The sequence below is a fragment of the Myotis brandtii genome, unplaced genomic scaffold (assembly GCF_000412655.1).
Source record: "Myotis brandtii unplaced genomic scaffold, ASM41265v1 scaffold103, whole genome shotgun sequence".
Lineage (NCBI taxonomy): Eukaryota > Metazoa > Chordata > Mammalia > Chiroptera > Vespertilionidae > Myotis > Myotis brandtii.
The window spans coordinates 2,610,882-2,624,820 of NW_005353460.1; the positions used below are offsets into that span (position 1 = coordinate 2,610,882).

The 13,939-nt window shown below is 38.1% G+C and overlaps 1 protein-coding gene across 1 annotated transcript in view; it reads left to right on the forward strand.

Moving 5' to 3' along the window:
- LOC102251340 (disintegrin and metalloproteinase domain-containing protein 5-like) overlaps window positions 1-13,939 on the forward strand; it is a 57,010-nt gene that overhangs the window by 29,492 nt on the left and 13,579 nt on the right. The window contains exons 5-8 of the mRNA XM_014536983.1: window positions 1,960-2,050; window positions 2,642-2,861; window positions 6,985-7,071; window positions 7,773-7,884. Coding sequence (XP_014392469.1) covers window positions 1,960-2,050; window positions 2,642-2,861; window positions 6,985-7,071; window positions 7,773-7,884 — 510 coding nt within the window. The remainder of the gene's footprint in view (window positions 1-1,959; window positions 2,051-2,641; window positions 2,862-6,984; window positions 7,072-7,772; window positions 7,885-13,939) is intronic.

Consider the following 13,939-nt stretch of genomic DNA (forward strand, 5'->3'; position numbering starts at 1 on the left):
TTGTCTCCCCATTTTTGCTCTCACAGGAGGATGTAGGTGCTGAGTCATGTGGGTCCTGGCTGCAGCGGTGGGCTCAGTATTAGGGTCATGCTCTCTGAAACTTCCTGGTGGGCCCAGGCGCCAGGACACAGGAGGCCTGTGGTTAAAGCAGCAGGCTTGGCATGTGGGTTGCACAGTCCCAGACTTGCTAGTGGGCCCAATCGCCAGGTCATGCAGTGCCTGGTGATTGAAGCAATGGCTTGCCAGATGGGTTGTACAGTTGCAGGGCCTGGGGCCAAAGTGGCTTATGGTAGGGGAACATGCTCTAGAACTCACAGGAGCCTGCAGCTGTGGGGGATGGAGTCCCAGTGTCCGTGGGTCTGCAGATGAGGTAGCAGGTCTTTTGTCAGAGTGGCTGTAGGTTCTGGGGTGATGTCTGAAGCCAACTGGGTATTGGTGAGAGTGGGCTTATAGTCACAGCAGCTCTCCCCTTCAAGATAGCATGGTTACTATGTCAGAGCTGGCCACCTCAGGAGTGACTGCAGAGGTTCAGGGCCTCCCCAGCTTTCCCAGTCCACCAGCCCCTGAAAGTCCTGCAGGATCTAACTGTCCCTCACTCAAACACACATACACACAACACATCCATCCACTCCTCTTTTGCTCCCTCACTCACTCACACTCTCTTCCTTACTACTGTCTTTCCAGCCACCATTTGGCTGTCCTCTGATTTTTTTAAAATGCACTAAGGTGTTATTTAATTATTGAGTTTTTGTTCCTATACTCCCTTAAAATTTCCACTATCACAGTCTTGGTCCTGTATAGAATTTGAGGAGAATTGGTAAATTTAAATTGGATTTAATCAAAGCAATATTTTTATTTGAGCAAAGCAAACAGAAACTTAATTTCTTACTGGGCATGTTCAAGAGAATGTCTTGCCCTGGCTGGTGGTGCTCGGTGGTTAGAGTGTCAACCTGCACATCAAAGGGAAGAGAGTTCGATTTCAAGTCTAGGACATACACCTGGGTTGTAGGTTTGATCCCCACTCGGGTCGGGGCAAGTATGGGAAACAACCAATCAATGCATCTTTCTCATATTGATGTTTCTCTCTCTCTCTCTCTCTCTCTCTCTCTCTCTCTCTCTCTCTCTCCCTTTCCCCTTCCCTCCCTCATTTTTACTCTCACTAAAAAATCAATGGAAATAAATAACCTCTGGTGAGGATGAACAAAAACAAACAAACAAACAAACAGAAGAGTAGGTCTTTTCATAAGAGAAAAGGCTGATTATGGTAGATTCTGCTCTCTATTTTGACTGTTTAGTAGAAATATATATAATAGATATATTTATATAATAACATGATCAACCCAACCCATCTCTACCTCTAAATCACCCAGTCTAAGTGATGAAGCAGTTATTGCATACATTTGAATTATTCTCATTTTTAAAATTAGACATAACTAAATATATAAAAGGGCTGAAGTGGATAAACATTTATGTCCTTCCTATTTTTAAAATTCAACAATTCTTATTTAGTGATTGCTAGGATGCTTGGGAACAGAGATGAGAAATCTAGTATGGAATAGGAACAGTTAAGTGGTCTCTGGGCTTGTTATCAGTATTTCATTATGGATACTATTTCTCTCCCATTTTGTTTAGAATAAGAGAAAACTCTATTTTCACATTGGATAGGGAATGAAGGGATACAAGTGATCAATTTAGCAAAAATAAGGTTGCTCATTTTAACAATATAGAACCATTTGAATCATGTTGCTGTTTACTTTATCTGTTTCATACAGAAGAAAGTCTAGCAGGCTTAAAATGACGGGGTCTCTTTTTAATCCTAGTTCTACCCCCTGCTACTATTTAATGCGAGGTAAATTATAAACCTCTGTAGGGAATCACATTATAATGTCCAGAGTGAGTTTATTATTTCTTCAATGATAATTGTAATTATGTATTATAACTTATTTTTTTTTCTTTCAGCTGCTAGAGGTGCTCAATTTGCTTGTTATGATGAGATAAATTCAAGAGGAGATAGATATGGAAACTGTGGAAAATTTTATTGTTCTTTTCCGTATGTATTAGGCAATTCTAATTTTGTTTGTAATGTAGCTTATATGTTGCTAAGATCCTAGAATATATTATTATGTACAGGCTAAAGTGGTATTTTATACCAGGTTTTCTTTGTTTCATTATCTGAGAACAATGTTATTACCTATTGCCTACAAATAACGTGTGCCTATAATGTTACAACAACAATGACCATAAAATAGCCTCTGTTTATTGTTGTGATGAGCTAGGCATTGTGTTAGGTAGTTTATATACATTATATAATAAATATATTTAATACATCACACATTTATAGTAAGAGCTATTCTATTTTACTAATGAAAAAAATTGAAGACCAGCAACCATTGGTTTAAATATCAGAAGCCAATATAGGAGAGATCAGGGTCATCAAATTGCAAAAATCATTAATCTTTTCCCTTGCCACATTGCCTCACAAAACAAAAAGGCACACATCATACATAACTCAGTGGACTCAGAAAATTACTGAGAAAACTCTTGAAACCTGGATTTAAGTCAGTGAAATACCTTTTTAACTTAGCCATATCAGCAATCTATGTTAATATGAGAATTTTTTTTTTCTGCCTTATGCTTCTAGTAATCTCATGTGTGGAAAATTAGTTTGTGCCTGGCCACATAAAGCAATAGTATCAAAAGAAAATTTATCTGTGATTTACACACACATACGAGATGAAATATGTGTGTCTACATTTCTAAAATCGGACAGGATACCTGCCAATGACAAAACAACAGTAAATACACCTCAAGATAGAGATAAAACATTTACAGCAGATGGCTCTTCGTGTGGTCCTGATATGGTAATTAGAACTATAAAATTATAAGTGTTTTCAACATCTTTTATGGTTATACTCATTTTGATAATATACCAACCAATGAACTTTAAAATAACCTGATTGGGGCATCATTTACATAAAATTCATTGCTTTTGATTAATTTAGAGTTGTACAACCATCAGCACATCCAGTTTTAGACCATACCATCACATCTTCCCTTTTGCCCACTTGCCCATCCCTAGCCCTAAGCTACACAGCCAGTTTCCTCTATTAACATTTAGCACTAGTATGATACATTTGTCATAATTAATAAACTAATGTTGATGCATTATTATTAACTAAATCTAGTAGTACATTCAGATTTCCTTAGCTTTTACTTAATGACGTTTTCTAGGATTCAGCCCAGAGTACCACTTTGCATTTATTTGCTGTGTGTATTTAGGCTCCTCTCAACAGTACAGTTTCTTAAATGTCCATCTCCCCCTCCCCCTCCCCCCTTTCTTGGGAAGAAGATCACATCATATCAAATATACATGCTTGTTGATATTAATTTTGATCACATGGGTGTGGTAATATTTGACAAATTTATCACTGTAAATTATTTTTTCTTTCTATATTGTACTTCATTGAAAGAAATTACTATGCATAGCCCACACCTAAGGAGTAATAAGTTGTGTTCCACCTTCTTGGAAATTCAGTATCATTCAGTATCATTAAATCATTTTGAATTCTGCATAGTTTTGTCTATTTTTCTCTATTTATTCAATCATATATTTGTAGCAGTATGGAATCCATGGATATTTATATTATAGTTTTGGTTATTATCCAGTATGACTTTATTTTATTGTTCAAATTGTTCTAACTCTGGCTATTGGGAGTTCTTTCAACTTGTTTCTATGTTGCTTTGACATACTATTATCATTGTGTGTGCTTTTCTTTTGGAGTGCTTCCTTACTTTCTGGAATGACAAACTGTTCTAGGTCCATTTTGTATATTTTGTGTCTTAGTTCCTAGAATTTGCATTCTCCCAGGAGTCCTGGTTTATTTTAACTAGAAATGACAGTTAGAAACTAAGATCTAGGGCTAATTGTGCTTTTGCTACTGGAGTTTCACTGGTTTGGCCCTATCAGTAGACAGAACTAGGAAATATGTATCTGACTGGTGTGGCTCAGTTGGCTGAGCATCATCTCATGCACCAAGAGGTCACTGATTTGATTCCTGGTCAGGGCACATGCTCCAGTTGCAGGCTCAATTCCCCAGTAGGGGGTGTATAGGAGGCAGCTGATTGATGTTTCTCTCTAATCAATGTTTCTATTTCTCTTTCCCCCTCCCTTTTTCTCTCTCTCAAATTAATAAAAACAATATTTAAAAATATTTTTTCCAAATGTTTTTAATTTCTTGCTCTCTCTTCTCCTTTTGGCACACCCATGATGTGAGTGTTTGAATGTTTGAAGTTGTCTCAGAGGCTTTTTGCACTATCTTCATTCTTTTTTAATTCTTTTTTCTTTTTTCCATTTGATTGTATACTTTTTGCTTACTTGTATTTCAAATTGCTGATTTGCTTGTAAATCATTCTTCATTTCAGTTAGTGTATCCTTCATTTACAACCGGTTCTTTTTTATGGTTTCTGTCTTTTTCATACTATTGAATTTTCACTAAGTTCCTTGAGCATCCGTGTAACCATTGTTTTGAACTGTGTCTGGTAGTTTGCTTGTCTCCATTTCATTTAGTTCTTTTTCTGGAGATGTCTCCTGTTCTTTCATATTGGATCTTTTTTGTTTGTTTGTTTCTGCATTTTGGAAGCTTCCCTGTCTTGTTTTTATGTATTAGCTAGAGCTGCTACATCTTCTGGACTAGCTGGAGTGGCCTTGTTTAGTAGGTGCCTGTAGGCTTCAGTGGCACAGCTTTCCCAGTCACCTGAGCTGGGTGTTCCAGGCACCCTGATGTGGACTGTGAGAACTGTACTTTCGTATTTGAGCTTTGATTACTGTTGGCATGTCACTGGGAGGAATTGACCTCCCAGGCTAATTGGCTGAGAAGACCAGCTGTGACTATAGAAGACCAGCTGCTGTACAGGAGCTGACCCTACAAAGCAGAACTTATTTTAGAGGGGCTTTGGTCATCATCTTGAGTGTGTTGTTTGTGGAGGTGGGAGGCTTTTAATCTAGTGTAGTCTGAAGCTGTTAACTTGGTACACTGGCTCTTAGGACTTCTGGGAGGCCCAAGGTCAAGGTCAGCCACTGTCTGTGATCTGCCTGAGGTACCTGGCATGAGCTACAGAGTGATCTGTAGATGGCTGTTACTTGTGCTGGGGTTGAAGGTGCCCAGGAGAGGCCAAGCTGCAAATCAAGGCTGGTTGCTGCTAGTGTTGAGCCTGGGACCATTTAGCAAGAGGTACAGGGTACACAGAGGCTAGATGCTACTTGTTTGAGAGATTTTAGGAAAATCTGAAGCATGAGCTGCAATAGTCCATTTGTATGGAAAGGCCACTGGAAACAGCTGAGGGGGACCAGCAAGTTTGGTGGGCCAGGGTGTCAGGGAATCACCAGGGCAGGGTGAACAGAGTGAGGCAGTTTGATGGAGACTTAACTATGGTGCCCACCTGCCTGCTTGGGCATGGGGGGACTGTCTCAGTAAAGAAACAATGGCTTTCACTAGCACTTTTTTCTAGCAATAAGCTGATACCCCCCAGCTCTTGCCCTGATGCCAGACTATTCAGTTCCTGCCTGTGTGTCTCTGATTCCTTTCAAGCTGCTATCCTAGCTGTAGCTCAGAGGGAGTGGCCATGTTTAAGCCTTTAAGGGGAACTGCCTGGGACTCCAGCAGCACTCCATCTCACTCAGCCACAATCTCCACTGGTTTGGATAGTAAGAAGCTATGTGGACTTCTCCTTTTGGCACTGGAACCCTGGGCTTGGAGGCCTGGTGTGGGGCTAGGACCCCTTGCTTCTCATGAGTAACCTCCACAGGAAAAGCATCTCTTCCAATTTTTATTTGCCACACATAGGTGTGGGAACAGCCAATTCCAGGTCTCTGCCCCTCCTACCAATCTCAATATGGTCTCTTCTTTAAATCTCTAGTTGTAGGACTTCAATTCTGCTATATTTCAGGTGGTTCTGAATGATGGTTGTTATGTAGTTGTAATTTTATGTGGTTGTGGGAGTGTCCTCATACTAATGATTTTAAGACCTCAATCTCCCATCAGATAGTACTCAAACCTGACTGCTCACAATAATTGCCTGGACCCTGTCCCAGGTATCTATACTAATAATAGAGGAATATGCACATTGGCTGGGATGCCATCACATAACGATCAATCAGGATGGGGGCGGGGCCGCGGCGGAGAGCTCTCAGCATGCCTGCACCAGGGGTCTGAAGGGCATGGAGAGAAAGTGAGAGCACATAGGCAGTTAGGGGGATCAGGCCAGGAGGGGAGCACAGATAGGCAGTTAGGGGAATCAGGCAAGGAGGGGAGAGCAGATAGGCAGTTAGGGGAATCAGGCAAGGAAGGGAGAGCAGATAGGGGGATCAGGCCAGCAGGGAGAGAAGTTAGGCAGTTAGGGGGATTAGGCCAGGAGGGGAGAGCAGTTAGGGGGATCAGGCTGGCAGGGAAGAGCAGTTAGGGCCATTAGGCCAGCAGGGGAGCAGTTAGGAGCCAGTGGTTCCAGATTGTGAGAGGGATCCCGGATTGGAGAGGGTGCAGGCCAGGCTTAGGGGACCTGTCTCCTCCCTCCCCGCCGTGCATGAATTTCATGCACCAACTAGGCCTCTAGTTTTGATATAATGGTCTCAGGTGGAGCCCAGGCATAGGCCTTTAAAAAAATGTTCTTCAGTGAATTCTTGAACTCAAAGAACTAATCAAATAATTTTTTCAGGAATATATCTTTCTAAGAGGACTTCTGGAGTTAGATGGTAAGAAAATAAAATTTCCAACTTCTTACATATGATTACAACTTTATAATCTGAAGGTACATAGCTTATTTCACATTTATTTCAATGAACTTACAATTACTTTATTTTTTAGATTTTTATGTCAATCCTTGGTAATATGAATTCTTGAATTTTCTATAGTTTTTCATCTTTATTATAAATGTACACAATCGATTGTTTTCTGACTTTATTTTTCATGTCCTTTTGAATTGTTTTAGTATTGTATCAACTTTACCTGTAGAGAGATTAGACACATGGTTGATTATTCTGCATGCAACAATACTAGAGACTGTAATGACAGGGGAGTAAGTAATTTCAATTTTCATTTTAAGCTACATGTTTTGAAAATTTAATAAACAGCTTAGAGATTTACAAAATCATTTGAATAATTTTCTAAATCATTTTTATACTACACAGTGCCATTTAATGATCTGTAATTTATAGCTTTAACATTATTTTACTAAGAAATCTTGCCAAACTATTTATTAAAGAAGATAAAGTAGAAACATTTAAGATAATTCTGGATGTATAAAATGTTTGGTAAATATTTGGGGTGGATGTGCTATAAGCACTATGTGTTACAAGATAACCAAAATCATAATATTTTTACAGAGAGAAGGCAGAAACTGGTAAAAAAAAAAAAAGGGTTATATGAATTTTCTTGCTAGTCTTGCTAGTTAATTTAGGGTCTGGGCTGTTCTGTGAAGCTAGAAAGTAAATGATAATTAATGGCATGTTACTGGTAATTGCCAATATTTGTGTTTGGCTACATGAAGAGTTGAAAGAATTAAAAAAAATTAACTTGGTAACAGAAGCTAGATGTACTTTTTAAGGTATAGATACTTTCAAGAGAAAATTTGTTGAATTGTTTATTTAAGATCAATTTTCTAGAATAGATAGCTTCTTTGGCATAAATTATCTTTTGAATAAGTATAGAATATTCATTTGTCTCTATTGTAAAACATCTTTGCACATAAAAAATTGTTCTATTTTCTGATTATTCTAGATTTGCAACAATTTCCAGCATTGCCATTGTGACAAAGGGTTTGCTCCTCCTTATTGCAAACCAGAAAAAAATGCATTTGGAAGTAAGGATGATGGGCATATATATGCTGATGGTTAGTGTCTTTATCTAATGAATATACATATATGCAAACCCCTTGGACATGGACAATTGTGTGAAGACCAATCAAGGGGGAGGTGTGGGTGGATGAAGGTGATCAAAGGGAGAAGGGAAGGAGGACACCTATATTTATGTCAATATTAAAATTTTTTAATAAAAAATAGAAAAATAATATGAAGCAGAATGAATTAAAGTGTAGATTACAAACTAGATTACCAAAGAATTGAAGCAAAAAAAAGTTTTATTTTTTTTCACTTTTCTGATTTTCATTCCCTTTATTTTTTTTTAAATTTTATTTTATGGTTTAAGGTATTACAAATAGTACATATGTCTCCTTTTTTTTCTCCATTGACCTCCCCCCGCCAGCCTCCCCTACACCCAATATTCATAGCATCATTTTATAATGTGCTTAGTATGTTAATGTATGGGTAGGCCATGATTTACTTAAACACTTTTTATTTAGAGTTTTTCATTGTAAGACATGAAAAATGAGATCAAAACATTTAAATTATTGCCCAACTGGTGTCGCTCAGTGGTTGGGCATCGATTGACCCATGAACCAGGAAGTCACAGTTTGAATCCCAGCCAGGGCACACACCCAGGTTGCAGGCTCCATCCCCAGTGTCTTATATGCACGGATACAAGTCCTTTGGTTGACCTCTTACCTCCCCCCTCACAACCCTCCTCAGCCTTCCCGCTGTAGTTTGACAGTCGTCTGATGCTTCTATTACTCTGGTTCTGTTTTTGTTTATCAGTTTATGTTGTTCATTATATTCCACAAATGAGTGAGATCGTGTGATATTTATCTTTCTCCGACTGGCTTATTTTGCTTAGCATAATGCTCTCCAGTTCCAACCATGCTCTTGCAAATGGTAATTTTCCTTCTTTTTTTACAGCAGCATAGTATTCCATTGTGTAGATGTACCACAGTTTTATAATCCACTCATCTTCTTATGGGCACTTAGGTTGTTTCCAAATCTTAGCTATGGTAAATTGTGCTGCTATGAACATAGGGGTACATATATATCCTTTCTGATTGGTGTTTCTGGTTTCTTGGGATATATTCTATAAGATGGATTACTGGGTCAAATGGAAGTTTCATTTTTAATTTTTTGAGGAAATGCCATACTGTCTTTCACAGAGACCAGTCTGCATTCCTACCAGCAGTGCACAAGTGTTCCTTTTTTACCACATCCTCTTCAGCACTTGTCGTTTGTTGATTTGTTGATGATAGCCATTCTTACAGGTGTGAGATGGTACTGCATTGTTGTTTTGATTTGCATCTTGGATGATTAGTGACTTTGAGCATGTTTTCATATGTCTCTTGGCCTTCTATATGTCCTCTTTTGAAAGGTGTCTATTTAGGTCCTTTGCCCACTTTTTAAAAAAAAATATATATTTTATTAATTTCTTACAGAGAGGAAGGGAGAGGGATAGAGAGTTAGAAACATCGATGAGAGAGAAATATCGATCAGCTGCCTCCTGCACACCCCCCACTGGGGATGTGCCTGCAACCAAGGTACATGCCCTTGACCGGAATCGAGCCTGAAACCCTTCAGTCCACAGGCCGATGCTCTATCCACTGAGCCAAACCAGTTAGGGCCTTAGCCCACTTTTGGAATGGATTGTTTATGTTCCTTTTGTTAAGTTGTAGGAGTGCCCTATAAATTTTGGAGATTAAACCCCTATTGGAGATAGCACTGGCAAATATGTTCTCCCATGCAGTGGGCTTTCTTGTTGTTTTGTTGATGGTTTCTTTTGCTATGCAGAGTCTTTTTATTTTGATGTAGACCCATTTGTTTATTTTCTCTTTAGTTTCCATTGCCCAGAGCTGTATTGGTAAAGATATTGCTGTGACAAATATTTGCTATTCTACTGCCAATGGCTTCTGCTAAGATTTTTATGGTTTCTCATCTTACGTTTAAATCCTTTAGCCATTTTGAGTTTCAATTTGTTTGAATTTGATATTTGTCTTTCAATTTGTTTATACGATGTATCATGTTTATTGATTTGCGGATATTGTATCAGGGCATCCCTGTCATTTTTTGCATGTATCTGTCCAATTTTCCCAACAGCATTTATTGGAGAGACAGTCTTGACTCCATTGTATGCTCTTGCTTCCTTTGTCAAATATTAATTCAGCATAATGGCTTGGGTCGATTTCTTGGTTCTCTCTTCTGTTCCATTTGTCTATATATCTGTTCTTGTGCCAGTACCAGGCAGTTGTGAGGACAGTGGCCTTGTAATATAGCTTGATATCTGATATTGTGATCCCTCCAACTTTTTTTCTACTTCCTCAAGATCGCTGTAGCTATTCAGGGTCTTTTTGTTCCAGATGAATTTTTGGAGAGTTTGTTCTGGATCTTGGAAGTATGCCATTGGTATTTTAATGGGAATTACATTAAATCTATAAATTGCTTTGGGTGTGATGGATATTTTAATGATGTTGATTCTAATCCATGAACACGGAATATTCTTCCCATTGTTTATGTCTTCATGTATCTCTGTTTTCAGCATCCTGTAATTTTCTGAGGACAGGGCCTTTACCTCCTTAGTTAAATTTATTCCTAGGTACCTTAATTTTTGTGTTGCAATGGTAAATGGGATTGTTTTTTTGTTTCTCTTTCTGTGATTTCATTATTGTTGTATAAAAAAGCCATAGATTTCTGGGTGTTAAGTTTGTATCCTGCTACATTGCCAAATTCATTTATTAAGTCTAGTAGTTTTATGATGGAGTCTTTAGCGTTTTCTAAGTACAATATCATGTCATCTGGGAATTATGACAATGTTACTTCTTCTTTTCCAATTTGGATGCCTTTTATTTCTTCGTCTTGTCTGATCACTATGGCTAGCACTTCCACTACTATGGTGAAAGTGGGCATCCCTGTCTTGTTCCTGTTCTTAGGGGAAATGGTTTTAGTTTTTGCTCATTGAGTATGATGTTTGCTGTAGGTTTGTCATATATGGCTTTTATTATGTTAAATTATGTTCCCACTATTCCCACTTTGCTGAGAGTTTTTATCTGGAAAGGGTGTTGGATTTTGTCAAATGCTTTTTATGCATCAATTGATATGATTATGTGATTTTTGTCTTTCAATTTGTTTATATGATGTATCATGTTTATTGATTTGTGGATATTGTACCAGCCTTGCATCCCTGGGATAAATCCCACTTGGTCATGGTGTATGATCTTTCTGTTGTAATGCTGAATCCAATTTGCTAGGATTTTGTTGAAGATTTTAGCATCTATGTTCATGCGGGATGTAATTCTCGTTCTTTATAGTGTCTTTATCTGTTTTGGGATTAGGGTGATCCTGGCTTCATAGAAAGAGCTAGGAAGTGCCTTCCTCTTGAATTTTTTTGGAATAGTCTGAGAAGGATACGTTTTAGTTCTTTTTTGAATGTTTGTTAAAACTCTCCTGTGAAGCTGTCTGGCCCTGGGCTTTTTTCTTGCTGGGAGCTTTTTGATGACTTGCTTCAATTTCCTCTTTAGTTATCAGCCTATGAGATTTTTTGATTCTTCTTGATTGAGTTTTAGAAGGTCATATTTTTCTAGGAATATGTTCATTTCCTCTAGGTTGTAATGCTTGTTGGAATAGAAATGTTCATAGTATTTTTTTTTTACAATCCTTTGTATTTCTGTGGGGTCTATTGTTATTTTGCCTCTTTTGTTTCTGACTTTGTTTATTTGGGTCCTTTCTCTTTGCTTCTTGGTGAGCCTGGCTATTGGTCATCAATCTTGTTTATGCTTTCAAAGAACCAGCTCTTGCGTTCATTGATCTTTTGTATTGTTTTGTTTTTTTGGTCTCTATGTCATTTATTTCTGCTCCAATCTTTATTATCGTCTTCCTTGTGCTCACTCTGGGCTTTTCTTGTTGTTCTCTTTCTAATTATTTAAGTTGTAGAGTTACATAATTTGTTACAATTTTTCTTGTGGTTTTTTTTTTTTTTTTTGAGGTAGGCCTGTAATGCTATGAACCTCCCTCTCAGGACTGCTTTCACTGTGTCCCATGGGTTTTGGATTGTTGTATTATCATTTTCATTCATTTCCAGGATGTTTTAAATTTCTTCTTTGATCTCTTTGGTAAGCCAATCATTGTTTAATAGCATGCTATTTAGCCTCCAAGTGTTTGAATTTTTTAAAATTGTTTTTATTGTAGTTGATTTCTAATATTAAGCTATTGTAGTCTGAGAAGATGCTTGATATGATTTCAATCTTCTTGAATTTGAAGAGACTTTGCCTGTGTTCCAATACGTGGTCTATATTTGAAAATGTCCCATGTGCACTTGAGAAGAAGGTATATTCGGTGGCTTTAGGATGAAATGTTCTGAAGATGTCAATTAAGTCCATCTGATAGTGAGTCATTTAGGATAGCTGGTTCTCTGCTGATTTTTTGTCTATAGGATTTATCCAGTGATGTCAGTGGGGTATTAAATTCCTACTATTTTCATGTTGCTGTTGATCTCTCCCTTGATATCTTCCAGATGTTTTTTTTATATATAATTGGGTGCTCCTACATTGGGTGCATATATGTTTACCAGGGTTATATCCTCTTGTTTTATTGATCTCTGTAGTATTATGAAGTGGCCTTCCATATTTCTTGTTATGACCTTCACTTTGAGGTCTATTTTGTCAGATATAAGTATTGCTACCCCAGCTTTTTTTTCATTTCTATTTGCCTGAAAGATATTTTTCCATCCCTTCACTTTCAGTCTGTGTGAGTCTCTTGTTCTGAGGTGGGTCTCTTTTATACAGCAAATACATGGGTCATGTTTTCTTATCCATTCAGCCACTCACTGTCTTTTGATTGGAGCATCTAGTCCAGTTACATTTAAAGCTATTATTGATAGGTACTTATTTGTAGCCATTTTTTTTTGCCTGTGTTCATTCTTCTCCCTTTTTATTTGTTTCTTCTTTTTACAAATATCCCTTGAGCATTTCCTGGCGTGGTAGTGATAAACTCCCTTTACTTTTCTTTGTCTGTGAAGCTCCTGATTTCCCCTTTAATTTTGAATGATAGCCTTGCAGGATGAAGTATTCTTAGATTCAGTCCCTTACTTTGTATCACTTTGTATACTTCCTTCCATTCCTTTCTGGCCTGATATGTTTCTGTTGAGATATCATTTGATAATGTAATGGGAGATCCCTTGTAGACACTTTCTGTGTCTCTCTTGCAGCCTTTAAGATTCTCTCTCTGTCGTTAACATTTGCCACTGTGATTACGACGTGTCTTGGTGTGGATCTTTTTGGGTTAATCTGGTTTGGAACTCTTTGTGCTTGTGTGACTTTTTTGTTCCCCAAACCAGGGAAGTTTTCTGACATTATGTCTTCGAGTAGGTTTTCTAGCCCTTGCTCTTCTTCTTGTCATTCTTGCACCCCTATTTTATGTATGTTGCTTCGTTTCATGTTGTCCCAATGCTCCCTCAGTCTCTCCTCCTGTCTTTTGATTTTTTTCTCCTATTGCAGTTCAGATTTGGTGTGTTTTGCTTCCTGTCTTCTAATTCGCTAATTTGGTCCTCCACTTCTTCCAGTCTACTGTTGAAAGCTTCCATAGTGGGTTTTTTTTTTTTGTATCTATATCACTCTTTATTTTTTCTTGGTTCTAACATAGGCTGTTGATTTTCTCATCCATCTGGTTTATGAACTGTATGACCCTTATTCTGATTATTTTTCTGACATATTCTATGCCTACATTTCCTTTAGTTCTTTTTACTGGCAATTCCTCCTTTTCTTTCCTTTGGTGGTGGTTCTTCTGACTCCCCATTTTTGCTCTCACTGAAGGATCTAAGTGTTGAATCGTATAGGGCCTGAGGCTATAGCGGAGGGCCTGGTGTTGGGTCTCACAGTTGCTGGTGGTGGCTGCTCCTCTCACGGTGAAGGGGGGCAGCTGCTACTCTGGTAGGTGTGTGGTCACCAGCTGCTTTCCGGGGTTGTGGGGCAGCTTCTGGCTCCCTGTGTGGTCACCAGCAATGGCTGCTGGCTCCCTTTTTTTTAAATATATATATATTTTTTATTGCTTAAATTATTACAAAGAGTATTACATGTTTCT